At 37.1% G+C, this 22,884-nt stretch overlaps 2 protein-coding genes across 2 annotated transcripts; both read right to left on the minus strand.

Annotated features, from left to right (window-relative positions):
* Positions 1–878: 878 nt before the first annotated feature.
* Positions 879–14,631, minus strand: LOC130726033 (putative protein phosphatase 2C-like protein 44). The gene is made up of 5 exons (XM_057577242.1): positions 14,599–14,631; positions 13,940–14,218; positions 2,205–2,463; positions 1,209–1,321; positions 879–1,115 (listed from the first exon to the last, which is right to left on the minus strand). Exons 1-5 carry the CDS (start codon positions 14,629–14,631, stop codon positions 978–980), a joined length of 822 nt encoding a protein of 273 aa, XP_057433225.1. The 3' UTR covers positions 879–977.
* Positions 14,632–20,730: 6,099 nt separating this feature from the next.
* On the minus strand, positions 20,731–22,226 carry LOC130726798 (probable 60S ribosomal protein L14). The gene is made up of 5 exons (XM_057578103.1): positions 22,070–22,226; positions 21,864–21,965; positions 21,309–21,438; positions 21,120–21,232; positions 20,731–20,937 (listed from the first exon to the last, which is right to left on the minus strand). The coding sequence occupies exons 1-5, from the start codon at positions 22,070–22,072 to the stop codon at positions 20,884–20,886; spliced, it is 402 nt and encodes a 133-aa protein (XP_057434086.1). The 5' UTR covers positions 22,073–22,226; the 3' UTR covers positions 20,731–20,883.
* Between the last annotated feature and the right edge of the window lie 658 nt (positions 22,227–22,884).

Consider the following 22,884-nt stretch of genomic DNA (forward strand, 5'->3'; position numbering starts at 1 on the left):
TCCTTCTAACCCTCTTTAATTTATTATTTAAAATTTTGAGTGCCACAAATTTAGAAGTGTGACTCACAAATTTAGAAATGTGACTCAAATACTTGACCATAATTTTATTTTTTTAAATTGTTTTAAGATAAAAAATGTTCATATATTTTATTCTTAAAAGTTACTTTCAAGTTAAAGCAACAGTCTTGAAGTTTTACCTTTTTTAGAAGGAAAATAATTTTATTTCATCATAAAAACCTTCGAGACCCGAACAAGGGACAAGAAGGGGAGACAACTAAAATAAAAGAGGGGCCCAAAACTTTTACAAAGCAGAAAAAATAAAAGCTCACCAAAGCATTACCCAACACATACCCCAACCGAAATACAACTTATAAAAACACAACAGAGAAAGAAGGCTCACAAAGCCAAAAAAAACAAGCAAACAAAACAACCCCTCTCAGATACTAAGAAGAGAACATCATCTTAAGTTCTTCCTCTAACCCACGAATAGCTTGAATGCCATTGTCCGGGTTAAAATAACTTTTGGGTCATATTCACTCACTCACTTGAAATTCATCATTGTTGCACTGAACTCCTACTTATTATTAACAGACACTAATAACCTCCTTTAAGGTTTATCATTATCGCATCGACTTCCTCTAATACTTATTATTATAAAAATTACCACCCTCTCTATCATTCTAAATGATTTATGAATGAGTCGATCTCAATGTATTTTACAAAATAGAATGTAATTACAATAATAATAAATCTCATAGGAGCTGAGTGCAATTTACCCTAACTTCTAAGTTAAGGAAATAAAAATTATCAAAAAACTTCTATTAAAAAAAGTTACTTGAAGTTTAACTAAAAGTAAGTAACAAAATTTTGAGGAGAATAAAATAAGTTGGTTCAAACAATATGAACAACATTTTTTACTAAGCTTGAACAAAGCTTATGGATATACTCTAGCTTAGTAGCTTAATTATGGAGAGAAATCAATCAAAGCGAACGATTAAGCATGAAATGTTGCTTTTACTCATCCTAATCAATGCTTCCTTTGCCAAGCACTCAGCTGCTTCTTGTGGATCCTCTATGTGCCTGATAAGATTCACAGCCTCTTGATTCTTCATCACCTGTAAAAATACTTAGATTCATGAGCTATTTTTAAAGAACCACATTCTATTGACCAAGTATACTAAGTTATAATATTTAATCTTAAGGTTTACCTCCCATATGCCATTGCTTGCTAAAATCAAAAATTCAGTGTCAGAATCGATCCAATCCCCTCCCACGACAACTTCTGAGCCATTACAATGCTGTTTTTTACCTGTTGTGTTTCCTGATTCACATGCTATTCTTATGAGATGTGTGAACAGAAACTTGTGCCCTTATGAATGAACAAAAGAAATAAAATTCTCATTTCAAATTGAATGCAAAAGAAGGGATAATAAGGAGCACAGTGAAGCGAGGAAAAAGTTTGATTCACACCCAATTTTCACCCACAACCCGAGTGATATAATAGTGATGCAATATAAAAAGAAGAAAGAAATAAAAAATAAAGCAAGCCCAATTAACTGATATAAACGTGTGTTTGGTTTCATATTTGAGAATCTTAGAATTAATTTACATTGAATAAAATCAATTTTAAGTGGTTATATAGATATTTGTCATCAACATACAAAATTGACTTTAGCTCCACAACCAATTTTGCGAGAAGTTAGAAAGAGTAACTTTTGCAGTAAATATCGCCTACGGAATTTTATAACTTTATTTCACAACATTGTCCTATAAAAATCACTTTCCCTATAAACATATCTAATTAAAAATCTCGAGTTTCAACTCACTTTTACCATAATCAATTTTACCAAAACTAATTATATCCAAAAACAATGCGCAAAACATTGTTCCAAAATCCAAACACACACTATAACAACAACCACAATCAAACCTTTCATGTTCGGATCATCTTCTCTTTTTTCAGTTTCCAGAATCAATTCTGAGACTCATAAGTTACTCACATAAGTTTTTCTTCATAATTAATTCTGAATTCAGTATCAATTGAGCTGTGAGTAGCTTCTGAATTTTATAATTGACAAGTGTTTCTCATGAAAGAGAAATTGATGCAAACATTCTCTTAATTGAATCAGCTACATGAATTACTTTTAAATCAGCTGCATGCATTCTAATAGCGATTAAAAGATGTATGTACTTGATAATGATACCTGAAAATAGTTTGCGATACCAATGTCTCTTAGGCGATTGATTATATCTGCCAGTTTTCTGATAAGCTTTACCATCTCTGCACAAAACAGTTCTGTAATCTCCCATGTTGGCTATCACAAGTTTCTCACCATTTATCACCATCACAGATGTTGACCCTGTTATGCATGCCTCCTCTAATTTATGTCCCTCTCTTGTCTTAGTTTTTGCGCCTAGAAAAGCTCTCTTGAGTGTTTCTTTGATTTTTCTCCTCATGTGAGACTAGATATATTTAATTAAAGCATCAAAAACACATAAGAGTCAAGAAATATAGGAGAAAATAGGGATACAGCGGCTTAATCGAAATCTCTTTGTTTACATGTCATATTTTTACAAGCTCGAATCTCGGAAAAGTTATTTATTGGATGGGTTTTTAATTTTATAGTTCCCTAAATGAGTTTACACAACGACAAAAACTAAAAAACACAGTAAAGTTTGGACCCGGATTCTCCGAGGTAGAATCCTAAGTGTAGTAAGGGATCTGTAGCAATCCGTTAGGATTTAGAGAGGTTGATATACACTTAAAATAGTCTCTTTAATATAAATCGTGCAATCTTGATCGAACGGCACATTAAATTCAGAATTCGCAATTGGAAGGTAATCCAAATTTTGGCTTAACTGCACTTTTGGTCCCTCACGATTACGAAAGCCACGATTCCGGTCCCCAACAAAATTTTATTGCATGGAGCGTCCCCCACGTTATGCTCCATTAACAACTTTGGTCCCTCCCCTCTTTTCCATCCAAAAACTAACGGTTCTAGGGACCAAAAGTGCAATTAAACTAATAAAAGGAATTTTAAAATAAAAATAAAATAAAAACCCAGAAACATTAGTATTGTTCTTCATCATCATCTTCTTCCTCTTCAATTTCATCATCTTCAAACCCAAAACCCAGAAAATCTATGAAACCCCAAATTAAGTAAAACCCAAAATACCCACACTTTTTCCCCTCTATCACCCTGTCTCTCATCATTGAATCACTCTCCATCACCTAACCTTTCGAGATCTGGTCATAGTGTGAGAACCTTTCGAGATCGTTGGCGGTGTCGCTCAACCCACATCTGTTTCATGGTCATTCCAGTTAAGAGGAAAATAGAACCCAAAACCCAGATTTGTTGCAAATCTCTGGAAAGAGAGAGATGTCAATAGGTGTTCCCGAAAGGGGGAGATTGATCAAAGAGTGAGGGAGAGGAAGGAACCAGAGATTCAAAGAGAGGGGAGATGAGAATGAGTGAAAGGAGAGAACGTAAGAAAATGAGAAACAAGGAGATTGTGGGAGAGAGGTCGAGATCGAGATTGATCGGGATCAAGATCAATGGGTATGTCTGAATAGGAATTTCAGTAAAGCTTTCATGATTGGTTCTTTAGAAATTGGGGGTGCAAGAGGAAGGAAAATGGAAGGAGAAAAATTGAAGGTGAAGAAGTGATCTCTGCCCAGATATTGATCAAGTTCAGTGGTGGTATGGCATGTGTGATGGTGGTGGCCGGTGGGGGTGAGGAAAGGGTTGGTGGTTCTGGAAAAGTTGAAGAAGGTTGAAAGTGTGGATGGTATTCATGTTTTATGAGTTTTAATTTTAATATTTAATTTTTAATTCTTTTTTAGGAGAGAGAAACGTTTGAAAACTAACGGAATAGAGGGTCCGGACTAAAGTTGCTAACGGAGCATAACGTGGGGGACGCTCCATGCAATAAAATTTTGTTGGGGACCGAAATCGTGGCTTTTGTAATCGTGGGGGACCTAAAGTTTAAACATGGTACTCTATTTCAGTCAAAGTTTAATCAGGTTATTAAAATTCAGTAAAGTCTGGGTTCCGTAGTTGTCCAATCAAGTTCGTATATTTCAAAACTAAAGAGACATTTTAGTTTTACTAACCTCTTAAATTTGAGATCGGACAAACTTGATCGGATGGTTGTAGTCCATTGGCTTTACTGAATACAGAATTTCCTACAATGAATCTTGGACTGGGCGGGACATAAAGAAGATTATGTCTCGCCCAAAATGAACAATAAACCATTGACGATAGCCAAGGCGGGAAAGGCAACATGACGAGCTTCATTGCCCTCCCTTAGGTGATGGACCCACAAGCCAGCTGGAAGATTCCTTTGGATTTGTCTTATGTGTACGGGGATTTGGGCCCTGATTGTCAGGCCCAAATATAGGAAAGATCCATATCATGACCACCCCCTCTATAAAAGGGGAGGTCATCCACTTGTACGAGACCAACTTTTTCAGCATTAATGAGAATATTCCTTTTATGGTAGTTTTGCTATTTTAGTGCTCTGCTAGGGTTTACCTTTTGTCTTTCTCTTACATAAGCTTGCCCTAGTACAGAACATTGGCGCCGTCTGTGGGGAAGACTCAGCTCTTCCGGTGACAGAAGGAGGAATCGCGAGCCATGGAGACTCGTTCATACGGCGTAGGTCGGCGCGATCATCGCCGGCGCGGTGGTGGTCGACACGGCGGTCGCGCCGGCGGACGAAACAACAACCGTCCCGTACTGGACGACCAAGAGCAGGAAGCTTCCTCGGAGGGGGTCCACTCAGTGGCGCCGTCGCCGGCGTCATTGGTGAATGCAGCTCCGGGAAGACCTTCAGATCTGATCGCTAAATCAGATCCAGGTGTTCGGCGGCGTTCAACGCCGCCTGACTACGTGAACTTGGAAGATCTTAAAACAACTGCTCCACGGAGAGTGCAAGAGGCAGTGACAGGTATCACGCCTGCGGCTTTGCAACAAATGTTAGATACCTTGCAGAAGGTGCAGTCCCAAAACGAGCAGTTGCAAGCCCAAGTTGAGTATCTTACTCAGCGGCAGAATTTTAAGCAAGAACAACGCCTGGAGGCGGAGGATGTAGTTGAATTCCAACCTTTTGTTCCAGCCATCACTAGGGTGGACATTCCAAAGCACCTGCAAACCATGGCATTAGACGCCTTTTCGGGCGAATCTGATCCTATGGAGCATCTTAGATACTTCAATACTAAAATGGTGATCGGCGGGGCGTCGGATGCGGTAAAATGTCGATTATTGCCTTCCACGTTCAAGGGCATGGCGATGCAGTGGTTCATTCGACAACCGCCCTTCTCCATTGATAATTTCACTGATCTGTCCACTAAGTTTCTGACTCAATTTTCCGCCAATAAAACCACAAAAGCAACAATGTTTGATCTTATCAGCATACATCAGCAACCAGGCGAGAAATTAAAAACCTACATGGCACGCTTCAGCAAGATGGCGGTGCAGTTGGAGGATGAAAATCCAGATGTCTGTTTGGCGTCATTCAAAAATGGCCTTCGGGCGGGAGATTTGAATAGAGACTTAACAAGGCGACCGGCGAAGGATATGATGGATCTTCGCGCTCGTGTTCAAGAGTTCATATTGATTGAGCAAGATGACCAGAAGAAACAAGAAAGAGAGGAAGGACGTAAGCAGTCTCAATCTGGCGGTGTTTCACAAGACAAATCTAAGGCGGGGAAGGAAACCAGGATAGCGCAAACCCCCCGCGTACCAAGACCGGGACCATACCACAACTCTAAACCTGGCTTTCAAAATACATGGCACAGAAATTCACAAGGTCCCGCTGCTGCCACAGCTGGTCAGCCTGGTGCTTCGCCAACGCCAATCCCACTTACTAAGTTGAATGCACCCTTAAGTACCATTTTAAGGGCGGTTGGACAGACCAACGTTGTGCAGTACCCACCACCCCCACGGCGACCGCCAGCTAACGTGGACACCAATAGGTGGTGCGAGTACCACAGAGCGTTGGGGCATACGACAGATAATTGCTGGAATTTAAGGCGGGAAATTGATCGCTTGATTAAAGCTGGCCATTTGGCAAACTTTGTCAAAGACACAGCAGCGCCGGAGGTAGCTAAAATCACTCAAGGGGACAAAGGTAAAGGTAAAGAGATAGTTGAAGAGTTGGGCGATCCTGCTGGGGAATGCTCATCTATTGCAGGAGGATTTGGCGGGGGTGCAATTTCAAGTAAGGCTAGAAAACGCTACGTAGCGGCAGTACACTCAGTACAGGAGTCGAACGAAGGCGAGTGTTGGGTGAATCATTCCCCTATTATATTCACCCCTCAGGATTTTGCGCATGTAATTCCCCATGACAACGATCCAATTGTGGTAACAATTAGGGTTAACAATTATGTGACAAAGAAAGTATTCTTAGACCAGGGATCTTCGGCAGACATCATCTATGGAGACGCCTTTGATCGCCTGGGACTAAAGGAATCAGATTTGAAACCATACAGGGGAACTTTGGTGGGATTCACAGGAGACCGTGTCAGTGTGCGGGGATACGTCGAAATTCCGACTGCCTTTGGAGAAGGAGAGTTTGTCAAGAAGTTTCAAGTAAAGTACTTAGTATTGGCGTGTAGAGCCAATTACAACGTACTCTTGGGGCGAGACACCCTCAATAAGGTCTGCGCGGTCATCTCAACTGCTCATTTAACTGTTAAATATCCCGCCTGCAACGGGAAGGTCGGGATATTGCGTGTAGACCAGAATGCAGCAAGGGAATGCTATTTGAGGAGCGTGGCGCTCTATGGGCGGAAGGCCGCCAAGGAGAGCCACCGAATTACAGAAATCTTCCCACAAGAAGGATTTAGCTTGGACCCAAGAGATGATGCTGATGATTTTCGCCCACAACCGCTGGAAGAAACCAAGCAGGTGCAAGTCAAGGACAAGTTTCTAAAGATTGGCAGTGGGTTGACAACAGAACAAGAGGACAGACTAATCACCCTTCTGGGTGATAATCTAGATCTCTTCGCATGGACCATCAATGATGTACCAGGGATTGATCCCAAGGTGATCACCCACAAGCTAGCCATACGACCAGGGGCGACCCCGGTCATCCAACCAAGGCGAAGAATGAGTGAAGAAAAGAACAAGGCTGTGCAAGTAGAGACTGAAAAATTGATCAAGGCCCGCTTCATCCGTGAGGTACAGTACCCAACGTGGCTCGCCAATGTTGTAATGGTCAAGAAGGCCAATGGGAAATGGCGAATGTGCACGGACTACACGAGCCTGAACAAAGTGTGTCCCAAAGATTCGTACCCACTTCCCAATGTTGACAAGCTTGTGGATGGAGCTTCAGGGAATGAACTTTTAAGTCTCATGGACGCTTATTCGGGCTATAATCAGATTATGATGCATCCCTCGGATGAGGAAAGTACAGCATTCATGACCAATCAGGCGAACTATTGTTACAAGACAATGCCTTTTGGTTTGAAGAATGCAGGAGCTACGTACCAACGGCTCATGGACAAAATTTTTTCAAAGCAAGTAGGCAGGAATATGGAGGTGTATGTGGATGACATGATTGTAAAATCCGCCAGGGCTAGTGATCATGGCGGCGACCTTAAAGAAGCGTTTGATCAGTTAAGAACATATCAAATGAAGTTAAACCCTGAGAAGTGTTCTTTTGGGATCCAGGGAGGAAAATTCTTGGGATTTATGTTAACATCAAGAGGAATAGAAGTAAACCCAGATAAGGGAAGGGCGATCTTGGAAATGAAAAGCCCAACAAGTATAAAGGAGGTTCAGCGTTTGACAGGGCGAATGGCCGCCTTGTCACGTTTCTTGCCAATGGCGGGTGACAAAGCGGCCCCGTTCTTCACATGTTTAAAAAAGAATTCAAAGTTTCAGTGGACAGAGGAATGCGAACAAGCTTTTACCAAATTGAAAGAAACATTGGCCACATTACCGGTACTCTCCAAGCCAACACCAGGCGTTCCATTAGTGCTCTATTTGGCGGTTACTGACAAGGCGGTAAGTACGGTTTTGCTCCAGGAAGAAGGAAAAAAGCAGAAAGTTATATATTTCGTGAGCCATACTTTACAGGGGGCAGAATTGCGGTACCAAAAAATTGAAAAGGCGGCTTTGGCGATTCTGAAAACTGCAAGGCGCCTCAGACCTTACTTCCAAAGTTTCCAAGTCAAAATTAAAACTGATGTTCCCTTAAGGCAAGTACTTCAGAAGCCTGATTTATCAGGGCGATTGGTTAGCTGGTCGGTTGAGCTGTCAGAGTATGACTTACAATATGAGCCAAGGGGCCAAGTCACAGTCCAGAGTTTAATTGACTTCGTGGCGGAATTAACACCCACTGAAGGAGAGAAGACTCAAGGAGAATGGGTCCTGTCTGTGGATGGATCCTCTAATAACACTGGAAGTGGGGCGGGAATAACAATCGAAAGTCCAGATAAAATGATCATTGAACAGTCTCTCAAGTTCGAGTTCAAGGCGAGCAATAATCAATCTGAGTACGAGGCTCTAATTGCCGGCTTAAGGTTGGCCATTGAATTGGGAGTCCAGAAGTTATTTATCAAAGGAGATTCGCAGTTAGTGGTTAAACAAGTGAAAGGTGAGTACCAGGTGAAGGATCCGCAACTGTCCAAATATTTGGAAGTGGTGCGCAGATTGATGATGGAGGTCAAAGAAATCAAAATAGAACATGTCCCGAGGGGACAAAATGAGAGGGCTGATGTGTTGGCAAAGTTGGCAAGCACAGGGAAATTGGGCAACTACCAGACAGTCATTCAAGAAACCCTGCCTCGCCCGAGCATTGATTTGGTAGAAATAAAGTTGAAAGCTGTAAAGTCAGTCAGTGAGGGCGAGGTATCTTGGATGGAATCGATTAAAACCTTCTTAGAGAACCCACCAAAGGAGGATGATTTGAACACGAGAGCAAAACGAAGGGAAGCCAGTTTTTACACACTGGTGGATGGAGAGTTGTATCGGCGAGGAATCATGTCTCCTATGCTCAAATGTGTCGATATCAAGGACGCCCTCGGAATAATGGCGGAAGTCCACGAAGGCGTGTGTTCTAGTCATATTGGCGGGCGATCCTTGGCAGTTAAGGTGATAAGAGCAGGATTCTATTGGCCAACGATGAAGAAGGATTGTTTGGAGTATGTTAAGAAATGTGAAAAATGTCAAGTCTTTTCTGACCTACACAAGGCTCCACCAGAAGAATTAACAACCATGATGGCGCCTTGGCCGTTCGCCATGTGGGGGACCGATATTTTAGGACCATTCCCTGTGGCGAAGGCACAAATGAAGTACATCATCGTCGCGGTTGATTACTTCACTAAGTGGATAGAGGCTGAGGCAGTAGCAACTATCACGGCCGCTAAGGTCAGGAGCTTCTTATGGCGAAGGATTATTTGTAGATTTGGGGTTCCCAGGGCATTAGTAATGGACAACGGAACACAATTCACAAGTAGTGTTACCCGAGAATTTTGTACAGAAATGGGAATCGAGATGCGATTTGCCTCTGTAGAACATCCACAGACCAATGGGCAGGCTGAATCGGCTAACAAAGTTATCCTGAAGGGTTTAAAGAAGAAACTGGATGAGGCAAAAGGGCTTTGGGCGGAGGAACTACCAGGCGTTCTTTGGGCATACAACACCACGGAGCAGTCAAGCACAAAGGAAACCCCGTATCGTCTAACTTATGGAACTGACGCCATGCTCCCAGTGGAAATTGAAAATCAAAATTGGCGAGTGGCTCGGTTTAATGAAAATGACAACGGAGAAAACTTAATAGCAAATCTAATTATGCTGCCCGAGGAACAACGAGAGGCCCACATAAGAAATGAGGCGGGAAAAGTGAAGGTGGCAAGAAAATTCTCAACAAAAGTGGTGCCAAGAAAAATGAGGGTAGGAGACTTAGTGCTCCGAAAAAATACAATGCCCGATAAACACAACAAACTCTCACCCAACTGGGGCGGGCCTTACAGGATTATTGGCGATGTTGGAGGAGGAGCTTATAAGTTGGAACAACTAAGCGGTCAAAAGGTTCCACGAACATGGAACGCCTCTCATCTAAAGCAGTATTTTAGTTAGTAGAAACAACAAATGTGAACAAGGTCGCACTCTTTTTCCCTTTCTTTGGAAAGGTTTTTAATGAGGCGACAATTGTAATGAAGGGACAATTGTTCCCATACGAAAGAAAATTAATGAAAAGATCATTTCAACAGAATCATATATGTTTTGAATTTTTATTACGAGTTCATGCAATGCAAATCGTATCAAGGTATGCAATACCGCGAGTAAACCTTTCGGAATAAGAAAGTATCGCCTTCAAAAGTTAAAAGCCTTGGCAATTCTAGTGGCCACTAGAAACCAAGCCTCGTCGAAAAATCGGCTAAGGTATATAACAACGAAAGTTGGGAACAACTAAAAACAACGAATGAACTTAAGATGATATCCATTTAAAGTAGAAAAAAGGGGGCGATGCCCATACATGATTTGGAATGAAAATAAAACAGGGCAATGCCCAAAGAAAAATTTCAACTTCGTAAAATAAAAACAAATTCAAGCCAGGTTCTCGTTGTTGGCGTTGTTGCCCTGGCTTGTCCCAGCTTGAGGATCTTCCTTCCCTTGATCCTCGTTCCTGTGCTGCTCATTCCCATCCTCGCCATCTTCCTCAGGCTCACTCTCATCATTGAATTGGGGAAGGAGATCGAGGCTAATGTCATCATCACCAACTACTTGACCATCCTTGATCTCCTTCAGCCACCCAATGCGGGAAAGATCAAAGCCCGGCTCAACTACACTGATCTGCTCTTTGGCCGCCAGAAAGCCTTGAGCATATTGGAGAGAAGCACGCCCTAGGATGGAAGCATTCAGGCGATCATGTTTCTTCTCCAACTTTTGATATTTGGCTTGAATGGCAGTGTGCTTGTCATTTATGGCTTCTTTAAGAGACTTGGTCTTTTGAAGAAGCAGGTCCGAAGCAGCCAAGTCTTCAGTTAATTTAGCACACTTCTCCTCAGCAGATTTCAGCTTGTTGTTGGCGGTCTCAGCATCAGTTTTAGCCCGTTCATAGGCTGTCTTGTAATCAGCTGCCTTCTTCTCAAAACGGTTTTTGGCTGAGATCAACTCTTTCACACACTGAGCCATTCCCGCTACAGTACTGGCGGCAGACAGTGCGTGATGGATCGCCATGGAAGCAATGTTGGGGGGACCCTGACCGGAAATGTCCTTGTGAATCCGGTTGTCAAAAGTACGGGTCATGAATTCCAGCCCATTGAAGTGAGGATCCGACAAGCTCAGCAAGGGGGGAGGAGCTTCGCCACCAATGGCTGAACTAGGCCCAGCCTGGCCAAATGGAGTTGATGGGCGGTTGATCAGCGTGCTTGAATCTTGTTGAGGGGGCGGGACATTGTCATGTCCCTTCTTTTTCTCAGCGGGACGACTTTTTGAATCAAGAGTTGATTGGTGGAGAGGCTTACCACCAGCAGCACCTGAAGTTTTTTGACGTTTAGGGTCCCTGACGTTGTCAGAACCCGAGGTACCTTCATTCTTCTTCTTCTGCTCAGTTTCGGCGGCCCTCTTTTTCGCCGCCGCAGCAGACTGGGCGAGGTACTCCTTCATCTTGAGTGGGTTCGCGTCAACCTTGCCTTTTCCCATCGTAGCTGTACGGAAAACATCAATTAGACGAGATACATGAACAAAAAGAAAAAGAAGTTACGTACAAAGATTATAAACTTACTAAAAAATTGATTTAAAGTGCCGGATTTCGACGCCTCAATCAAGTCGTGACCGGAAATTACTGGTAGTGTGCGGAGGTAATCGGCGACGCCTTGTTCAGATTCATCCAAGGCGTCGTATGAAACAGATATTTTTCGGCGAGGGTTCTTTGTCCAGTAAAAAGGGAAGAGGGGGTTATTGTCAGAATCTCGGAACAAGTTCTTTATTTCGGGCGACTCCACAACTTTAAAGTATTTCTTCTGCCATACTTTGTAATGGCTTTTAAGGGCGGTAAACCGACTCATGTTCTTACGGGCTAATAGTGGAACCCATTTCACAGAAGTAGGTTTAGTGGTGACTGATTTATAGAAAAGGAAGAATAAGGGATAGGTTGGAGTGAAACTCAAGTGTTCACAAAGAATTTCAAAGCAGCGGAGGAAACCCCAGGCGTTGGGCTGGAGTTGGCAAGGCGCCACATTCAGAAAAGAAAGAACGTGACATATAAACGGCGAGAAAGGAAGTTTAATGTTTAAATCTAAGAAGAAGTAGCCATAAACAAAGAAAAAATCGGGCGATCCATCGTCTGGTTCTTTACGCAACAGAACACAGTCATCTTCGCCACATGGGAGGACATTCAACAGATGATCTTCATTATTCGAGGTGGCGGGATCTATCTTCGTGAACCCTTGAGCAGAAATTCGAAGCGAACTAATGCTCCCAACGCTGCTCCAGATAGAATGCAACAGACATTTATCTTCAACTAAATGCACGTCAGAGCGCCATTCAGGTGAAGACAAATCTCCGTTAGAGGAGAGAATTGAGTCTACAGAGCCGGCGGGACCGGAATCATCATGGGTAGAAGGCGAGGAATGAATTTCAATTATAGAAGGGGCGACAACTTCCTCCTCCGTGGAGGGTGAAGAAAGTTCTAGGGAAGAAAGGCTAGCGTTTGGTAAAGACATGCGAGGCAGTTTCATAAAAAGAAGATGAACAGAGTTAAAAGTAAAAAGAAGATGAACAGAGTTAAAAGAAGAAAGAAGATGAACAGAGTCAGAAAAAAGAAGTAAACGAAGAGTCTCAAGAAAGAGAAAAACTAACCAGAGGGAGAAACGTGAATTTGAGAAAGGAGAACGTCGGCGATAGGGGAGCACCGCGCAATGACGACGGCCGGAGGAAGAAAAGGTTCACCGGAGTTCAAAGAAGAGAATGAAAGCTGCGGTGAAAAGGGTTTTCAGAGCAAAAGTGAAAAATGAAAAGTGAAAAGGGGATTTTATAGAGAGAAAGGAAGAGAGAGAATGAGTGGGGGAAGATCGTGGGATCGTGGGATTTGAAATTCGAAAAGTTAGGAAGCGAAAAGACATTACTCCTCGAGACGCGCAACTGAAGATTGCATTTATAACAAATGATGACGAAATCCCGGAAAATAAGGATACGTGCGTCAGTTGAAAAGACGTGGTTGACGGTTATGATTAATGGCGACATATCTTTGAAACGGCAACAAAGGTGGCGAAGCGTGAAAATGGCGATGTAACAACGAAGGTAAAATGGCGATGAACGAATAAACAATAGAGGCGAACTACTAGGTAACATGATGAAGACATTTCAACTCTTTACTCGAGTCTCATGTCTTGGGGGCATGTGGACTGGGCGGGACATAAAGAAGATTATGTCTCGCCCAAAATGAACAATAAACCATTGACGATAGCCAAGGCGGGAAAGGCAACATGACGAGCTTCATTGCCCTCCCTTAGGTGATGGACCCACAAGCCAGCTGGAAGATTCCTTTGGATTTGTCTTATGTGTACGGGGATTTGGGCCCTGATTGTCAGGCCCAAATATAGGAAAGATCCATATCATGACCACCCCCTCTATAAAAGGGGAGGTCATCCACTTGTACGAGACCAACTTTTTCAGCATTAATGAGAATATTCCTTTTATGGTAGTTTTGCTATTTTAGTGCTCTGCTAGGGTTTACCTTTTGTCTTTCTCTTACATAAGCTTGCCCTAGTACAGAACAAATCTGAATACTAAAGTCTATCCTATACCAATATAGACACAATCACATTATTTACAATAGCTGGACGAGGCATATAGTTTGTCACAAGAATTTATGGAAAACCATACAGTATAATCACAAAGCAAAAGCATTATTCCTTTGGTTAAGCAAAGACAGAGTATGCTTGAGAAAAAAAGAACACAGTATGCATATAATGATTGATTACCTCTTTGAGCATCTTGTCAAAAAAATGGGATTGCAGATACTTGGTAACCCCATCTCCAATTAGAGCATCAAAGATTCCAAAATACCAAATTTCAGTGTGATCCATTTGCTCTCTCTGTATCACAACTGAATCAAACTCATCAGAATCACCTTTGATCACATTATGCTCCACCACATGATGACCATGTGTTATTGGCATCATCCATGAAGGCTTATTTGCAACCCCACGATTCCTTTTTCTGCCTCCATTCCCTAAGAAAAAGTGTTTCACCCTAAATGCCTGTGCAACCCAGTGGAGGACTAATCATTGATTGAATAAGCATTTAGCAATATCATGGAGAAGAAACCAAAAAAACAAGTAATCAATTTTTTCTCTCTTGAAGGCCACTACCCAATTTAGCAAAGATATGGTTTAAATGTCACTCTATGAGGGAAAAAAATCTCTTCGATGAGACTACCCAGTTTGATTACACATGGTTCATTTTTAAATACATTTTCTTTAGATTAGGTCTATAACGAATTTGAATCCTCTGCCGCGACAGACAACTAACCACGACACTCAATTCTTATATATCTATTAGACTATTACTATATTTCTCATATATTTGAAAAGACTTCAATGTAACAGTGTAGTGGAACAGGGAAAAAACATTGACCTACCTTGAGCTTGATACGAAAATCTCTCATTCCCATGTGTAGATGAGTAGACGATGATTTGATGGGTAAAGGATGATCCGAGAAAGTAAAATCAAAATTTTCGGATGGAAAATAGATAGGCGTTGCTTATATTGGTTTGTGGTGATATTCAATTCAATGGAGGTGTTGAATCAGGTAGAGAAGTTGCTGCTCAATTGAAAGATTTAATTGCCTTTAATTATCCGTTAGGAGGATATTTTGAATCACAAGTAACCGTCTTGATCTACTTCTTGAAGTCTTTGAACCAACAACAAAAAAGGAATTAAGTAGAAAGAATCAAAATTCCATCATTTTTTAAGTATTATTTCCAATTATTAAGTGAGAAATAAATCAAATAATAAAAGCTAATTTAGGGATGAGATTAATTTATATGCACCGACGGTGTAAATAAGTTTTACACCATCATTCAATCACATCCCTCTATTTTATTATCAGACAACTAGTTTTGAATTTAATAATATCTAAAATAGAAAATAGAAGGTTGTGATTGAATGATGGTGTAAAACCTTTTACACCCATCAGTGCATAGAAATCAATTTCATTAAGAATTAGGATTCTTTCAAATACCACATTAATAAATTTTTAGGCTTTGAAAAAGATTGAGATCTTATCTAATAACTTTTTTACTTAAAACATTTAACTATCGTTTTAAAAAAGAATGGAGTAACTAGATATCTTTAGTGGCTAAGAGTTGATTTGCTTTGTATTTTTATTTTTCCTCCTTTTTTTGGGCATTATGAAACGTTTGAAATTGAGATTATCCAAATAACCCTTTTTTTTCAGATTATCCAAATAACCTTTTTTTTAACAATCCAAATAACCTTCGATACTAGACAATTTAAATTTTCCGATGCATAAAAAAAGATACTAGACAATTTGTAGTTTTGACACGGAATTATCTTGTTCTGATCAAAAGATACAAAATCATGATTCGCGCCTCTTTGGTAGTTCATCCAAATATATAAATAAAAGTAATCTCTTGATATATACTATATTCAAACTTTCTTTTTAAATTGTACAAGGATTTAAAATTTTAAATGAGCTTAGAATATAAGGTCAAAGCTTATTATTTTATTACTTTAATTTATTTGAAATTAACCGACAATATTGTGTAACATAGTTGGTAGGTAGGTGAATTTTTTAAAATGTTTAATCTAGAATTTGATTCATTTTCTTTCCTAAACATTGTAAATAGAAAAATCTTTTTTTTACCTATAGAAAAAATTTGTTGGGAAAACTGGAAAAGATATCTTGAGAAAAAATGTATTTGAAATCATTAAATATTTACATTATCTATAAATAATTACATACCTACTAAAATGGGTAAAGCTAACAAGTAAACAAAAAAATTGTTTTAAATATTAGGTAGAGAAATTTTTACGTCTGTAATCCTATCTAACTTGAATAAAATCTATATATATATGTAAAGCTCACTTGAGCTAAAAGTATTAAATGCATTAAAGAAAGAAAGTTAAAAAAATTTCTATTCAACTTCCAATATACATCCACTTATTAGTAATTATTAATTAGTGATTGTTAAACTTTTCAAATTCTAATATTTTAAATTAAATATTAATATTATTTTAATTTTAATTATTAATTTCTACATGAGGGAAATTTAACTGAAATTGACTAACTTTACATTAACAAAAATATTAGATTTATTTCTGCTTCCTAAATTTGATTATTCCTGCTTCCTAAAAAAAATATTAGATAGTTAATAGTATTTTTATACTTCTTTTTAATTTTAAGACTTTATAATTTTTTATATATTAAAATTAAAATTTATTTTATAATAATTATACATCATAGGTTGAGGAATTTTTAAAAAATAACAAATAAAACTTATTAATATTTTTTACACTACTTACTAAAATGTAAAAGTTACTTTTAATTAACCTTTGTATTAACATTTTCCTTTGTAGTAAATAAATTAAATTAAAATATTAAAAATGAATCAATTTTTCTAAGTCATTAGCTATTCAACTACCTACAAAAATGTATAACACAATTGAAATTTTGTTATAAATACACCAAAAAACTAAAAAAAAAATTATTTGTATTATATACATTAAACTAAACTAAAAATTGATCAATAAATTTTTTAGATCAATTATTTATTCAACTACCAACTAAATTTACATTTTTGTTGTATAAGGTAGAATAGAACATGACAAAAGACTCCTGAAATATAATACTTTAGTTCTTTAAAAAAGAGCGGAAAAAAAAGATTAACAAGACACTCTAATAAGCAATAGCTACGCATTAATATAATCATTTAATAAAATATTTAATTAGATACAAAAATATTTTTAAAAAATATGTTATCCATAGTAATTTATTTTTTATTTAATTATCATTAAAATTTTAATGAAATATATTAAGCAGTAAAATCTTCCTACCTTTGCATTAAAATAAAGGAAGAAATAAAAAATTTCTTTGTAATTAATATATTAAATAATAAAATAAAAAAACTGAAAATTTGTATTTTCAAAAGTAATTCAACAACCTAAATTGAATAATAATATTCATAAACTTAAAAATTGACTTGAATTTTGCATTAGGGAAAAATAACGAAAATTAAACTTGATTAATGAAAAAATAATGTTATCAATAAATAATTTAAATAAAATTGTTTAAATTGAAAAACGACACTATAATGTATTTACTATTAACTATAATGTATGTGTGTTTTATTTGACGTACAAATCTCAATATAATTTTATGATCTTATAATATATTAGTAAAAACAATTTTGAGCAAGGTTAATAGATATATTACGCCAAAGTTAAATAAATATAAATTTACAATGTACATAATACTTAATCTATTTAATTTATATCTTATTATAGTTGAAAAAGATGATATTACTTTATTTTTCTCAATTTTAATATGTGTAAATTTGTTTGGGAAATTGTGATTGTCCTTCCCAAAAAATGACTTTCTGAGTAAAAAGTACAAAAAATGGTTAAACAACGTCTTTGATGGCATTTAAAACTTATTGCTTATTTTTTTCAAATGGACTGTATTATATTTCACATTATTAAATAAATAAATAAATATCTTATATTTTTAAAATAATCCAATGCTGATTATTAAATATTAATTATTAAATTTGAGTAATATAAATTTATTTACAAAGAGAACTCTAATAATATTTATTGAAAAGTCTTTTTTTCTGAAATGATTGAAATGTTGAACTCTACTAATATTTATTGAAAAATATTTTAATATTTATGTAATAATTTAAACTATAATCATTATTATTTAATGTTAAAAATGTTGTAAAGAAACCCATGCAACGCACGGGTATAATATCTAGTTATCTCAGTATAGTAATAGAACACATATAACTTAAAAGAAACTCCAAGTTAAAGTTTTCAAAATATTAAATATTTATTTATTAGCAGCTAACTTTTATACATTCAGTGATATACTTGTAATAAATAATTTTTAGTTATGATACTTTAAGTCAGATAAAGGTGTAGTACTTTAAATGATATTTAAACTAAGACATTGATTAATAATACTCATAATGTTAACACATTACACATATATTATTTACTCTTAAGTTCAATGCTCACAATTAATGTTTTAAAAGTCAAAACAGTAATTTTTTTTTGAAAGAAAGTCAAACCAGTTATTGAATCTGTGAAAGTATTAGTCCACCGTTTATTGGATGAACATGGTCAAACGGTTTATACTAAAATTATTTTTTTAATGTTTTATAATATATGATATTATATTGTAAGAAAAGAAGTCAAACAAACATTTAAGTTTACATAAATGATTAATTGATTATTTTATATTTTTTTTACAAAATTGGTTGAATGGAGAGAAAGTTTCTTCATGCTACCAGGTAGAGTATCAGTGGCATGCTAGAGAGGTCAGTAGAGACTCTCTTTTTGGTATGAGTGTCAGTATCTCCTCGAGGAGAGTTGCCAAACAACTGAGAACTTTAGACATAAGGAGACTCGAACCTTCGACTTATGAGGAGGTGAAAGTTAAATCTGGAACATGTGACAAATTGTGTCAACCCAAATTGACTTATTTTATGTCTTTTGATACGAAAAGTTAATAAGAGAAGGATAAAAATAATAATTATCTATATTATGAACTTTTGTAACTTTTTCGGCCGTTGACTAGTTTAATAGAGGGTTTTGACCGACCCGACTCGACAAGTTTTTTATCGGTTCTAGCCAATTATGAGATTAGTTAATGGATTCATTATAATAAACTAGTCACTTTAACAATTCTCAGTCTAACCGATTGATTCATATGTGTGTAAAATGCTTAAATCTAATAGTGTACTTAAAGTAAATTAACTTTGCTAGTTCATCCGCATGCTTTATTTTGTCTAAGCTAAAGTATCTCCAAACTGTGAGACTGCTCATTCACCCCACAGTCATCGTACTAAACAGTAGAAGACTGGTTGACCAAAAAGAGTTTTCCATTCACAGTCTTCCTAAAATGGTAATAGTTTTGAGTTTGTACAATTTAATTCAAGGCCCTCCAATAAGTCCGAGTGACGGTAAAAAGTTATTGTCATATGACTGAAGTCTCAAATTCAAATTCTGAAAACATTCTTATGTAAATCACAAAGTAAAACTACATACATTAAACTATGTGGTCGGATTCTTCTCAAATTCGGAGAATAGTGAATGGTTAAAAGATTTGACTCATTTAAAATGAGAATCACTTTAGAAGGTAAAGTAAGTCTTTAAAATTATTAGTAGTGATTACATACTTTGAAAAAACAACTAAACAACTCAATCACTGGTTATAATAACTTACTTTATCTTCTAAATTGAGTCTCTGGAATCCGAACCTGAGGCCAAATAATGCAAGGGGCAATTATTTGCTTACAATTAAAGGTCTTCCATCAATAGATGAAGCAAAAAGTGAAAGGAAAAGTCTCACACCTAACACACATTAGAAAGAAACCTTTGCAGATGGGGGAGAATTTGATAGTTCAATAAGCTAGCATGCATAAGTGAGATAAAAAAAGGCTTAATTGTAACTTTGGTCCCCGACGTTTATCAATGCCACGATTTTGGTCCCCCACCTAATTTAATTACATAGATGGTCCCCGACATTGTAGGTCGTGTGCAACGTTAGTCCTACCGTTTATTTCTTAATGGAGGAGACTTATGTGGACGTCTAGTTGGAGAGAAAAAGAAGGTATGAGGAGAGAGGGAAGCACGTGAGTATCACGTTAACGTCATTGACACTTCAGGACTATTTGTAAATCTAAGATTGTTAGGGATGAAATATCCTAATCTTTTCTGTCATGACTCATGACAGGGTTTTCTCATGGAGATGAAAGGGCTATACATAGCCTAAGAGCTTTATTTGGTGACCGGATTAAGGTTACTTCGGAACTGATTGTTCTGAAGATTTGAAGGATCTTAAATACCACAATTTTTTTGGTTATCTAAAAAGGACATAAGTGAGGAATCAATTTCTTTAATGGATTTGGATATGCCCCTGGAGGAGGTTGAATAGGGTATCAATGATAATGATTGTGAAAGTTCATTGTTGAAAATTCAACATTCTGAAGCCTAGTTAAATGAAATTATAAAAATACTGGACAATAAAACTACTGATCAATAATAAGTTAATTACTACAGTTCTACACTTCCTCACCTCTAAATTACATCCATAATATAATCACAATTTGAAATGAAAATAACATGTATAAGAAAAAGAAAAAGTTACAGGACATTGCCAAAGTATGCAATCATGTTTCTATTTTAAAAACCAAGAAGCTAAAAGAAATTACTGGAATATTTCAAAACGTATATACAAAACCAAAATTTTATAGTGATTTTTGAAATCAAAATTGCTCATAAAATCATCAATCAACATGCCCAACGGTAATCACAAAACACCAATCAAATCATGCAGATAAGGGTTTTTTATAATTGAGAAAAGAAATGAATCCTACATGCTACAAAAAAATTTAAAAAAGCAGATCCTGCTCCAGTTGCATCTTAATATATTTGTTAACTTGAGAACGTCATAAATTAAATCAACACCCAAACATCTGAAAGCAAACAAAAGTAAAAAATAGGACTAGATATTTTAACAATGAGATTGGAAAAACTGACATCAATCCACTAACATGAAAAATCTCAAAATAAACTTCATAGGAAGTCCTCAATGATATATAAAACTCATATAACAACCAAGGTGTACTAATTGAAGGAATATTGTAATAGAATTCAAAAATTGCACATGAAGTCATGCCTAAGCAGCACTCTTCTTCAGCTTAGCAAGCTCTTGCCTTACAGCAGTTGCCCTCTGCACAAATTAAAAATTCAAATATTAGTCTCAACATAAAAAGTGTAGAATAAATATTTGCAATATGCATAAAAGCCCTCGTAAGTCATAACTAACAATAAGAACTTCACCAACTGCAAGAATGGCCTTAGAACTCTAACATAGCAAATAAGAAAAGTATGCACATGGACACCGAAACCAACCTTGATCTTTGTCAACATTATCTTAAACCTATCAAAATCATTCAGAGCTGCCCGTCTCTTCTTCACAATCAGTTTTCGGCCCCATGAGCTATTCTCCCACTTGTTCTTAACATCTGCATGATGAGAAAACAAATTGATGAACAAAAGGAATGCTTTCAAAAAAAATTCTTTATCGCAATTAGTACCCACCAGCAGCCTCCATTGCTTGAATCAGATCCTTCTTCTTAGGGACCCTCTTAATATCAACCTTAATGTCAGTGAGGGAAAGCCTCTTGAGATTCATTTGGGATCTCACCATATCAGGGGCATCAACAAGAGCCTGTACACGCATGATAAACAAAAATGATTCTAAACAGTTGTAAAATCAAATACTTAAAAGCTGTGACATGCGTATCCTACTTATCAACAGCATGGACACCTCTAACTTGATTCATGGAATTTGATATTATCATATATCAATCATAATTGATACCTAATTACTCAAAACCTCATTTAGTTTAAGCTACATATGAACAAGTGAAAAAAGCCTTATGATCCAATAAAACCAGCAACTTGAAAGAAAACCTAAAACACACATTAGCAATGAAAAAGGGCATACTTTATGGTTCAAGTTCCTACGGAAACAAAACAAAAGGCATAGTATAGTGTATGTGGAATGTTCCCTTAAAGCAAAGCTATAAGAGTTGATCTTGGCATGAATCTAGAAAAATGAATGAAATGAGAGGCATGTAATGTAATGCATACTCTGTTCTGGTCAATGATATCGACGATGACGACGAGCCTCCCATACTCCTTGCCATAGTTAACCAGAGCAACCCTTCCAATCTCAACGAACCTCTTGAAAGGCTACAAATAATAAAATACAGAAAATTTTGAGAAAACAAACAAACCACTAAGACGAAGATGAAGATGAAGATGAAGAAACACGAAAGACGAAGAAGAGAACTCACCATTTTCGCCTATGATATGACTGGTGAAACACAGAGAGCGGAAGGAAGGGAGAGGCAAGAAGGAATTAGGGTTTTTGTTGCAATTGCAATTATAAAGAACAAAGCAGCGTGTGGGGTTATGGGCCAAACGGATCCGGCTGTGTTCGTGTTCTTTTCTAACTTTAGTTTAGTTTAGGCCCATTCCCATTATTTAAAATTCGGATTATTATTTTTTACAATCCCCTTTTTATTCTATTACCACACCCTTCTTCTTTTATGTTTTAATCATCAAAACATACTATACTATACTGCTTGCTTTAGTGTTTGCTTGACATTTCAACTACCAGTTGTGTTGGAGCGTCCGTCAATACTATAAGGGCAGAATTTCACTTGACTTACCCTAGTCATAATCAACCCCAAAATACTAATTTTATTGGAGTTTTGTAAGAAAGAGTTGTATGAATAAATACTCTTTTTTGTGCTACGGGGCACATGTTGAATATTTCTCTCAATAAAATATATGTACATATCATGTAAAAGAAAAATATTAAATGAAATGAATGGAATTTTGTGAACTAATTTTTGAATAAAGAAAAGTAAAAAAAAAATGTTGCTCTTTCAAAACTCCCAACCCAACAATTCTTTTAATAATAAAATGGATTTAGCTTAATTTTTATGTTTCACCAATGATCATTCTTCAACCTTTTTTCCCGTGCTTTCATTAGAAAAATGCTATATCAAAAACCTTGAACCCAAATATAGCTTTTACACCTGAAAATTGCAGTGCTACATATCTGGATGTTCACCTAAATATACGTTGAGCTGTTGGTTTTGAT

Source organism: Lotus japonicus, chromosome 6 (genome assembly GCF_012489685.1).
Source record: "Lotus japonicus ecotype B-129 chromosome 6, LjGifu_v1.2".
Classification (NCBI taxonomy): domain Eukaryota; kingdom Viridiplantae; phylum Streptophyta; class Magnoliopsida; order Fabales; family Fabaceae; genus Lotus; species Lotus japonicus.

What these genes read in the sequence shown, in the direction of transcription:
- LOC130726033 (XM_057577242.1), bottom strand. Translation starts at nt 14,631, where the DNA reads ATGGGAATGAGAGATTTTCGTATCAAGCTCAAG. An exon ending in GTATCGCAAACTATTTTCAG is followed by an intron (nt 1,322 to 2,204) that starts GTATCATTATCA and finishes CATGTGAATCAG; the next exon opens with GAAACACAACAGGTAAAAAA. An exon ending in CAAGCAATGGCATATGGGAG is followed by an intron (nt 1,116 to 1,208) that starts GTAAACCTTAAG and finishes GTATTTTTACAG; the next exon opens with GTGATGAAGAATCAAGAGGC.
- LOC130726798 (XM_057578103.1), bottom strand. An exon ending in ATATCATTGACCAGAACAGA is followed by an intron (nt 21,439 to 21,863) that starts GTATGCATTACA and finishes ATGCGTGTACAG; the next exon opens with GCTCTTGTTGATGCCCCTGA. An exon ending in TAATGTTGACAAAGATCAAG is followed by an intron (nt 20,938 to 21,119) that starts GTTGGTTTCGGT and finishes TAATTTGTGCAG; the next exon opens with AGGGCAACTGCTGTAAGGCA.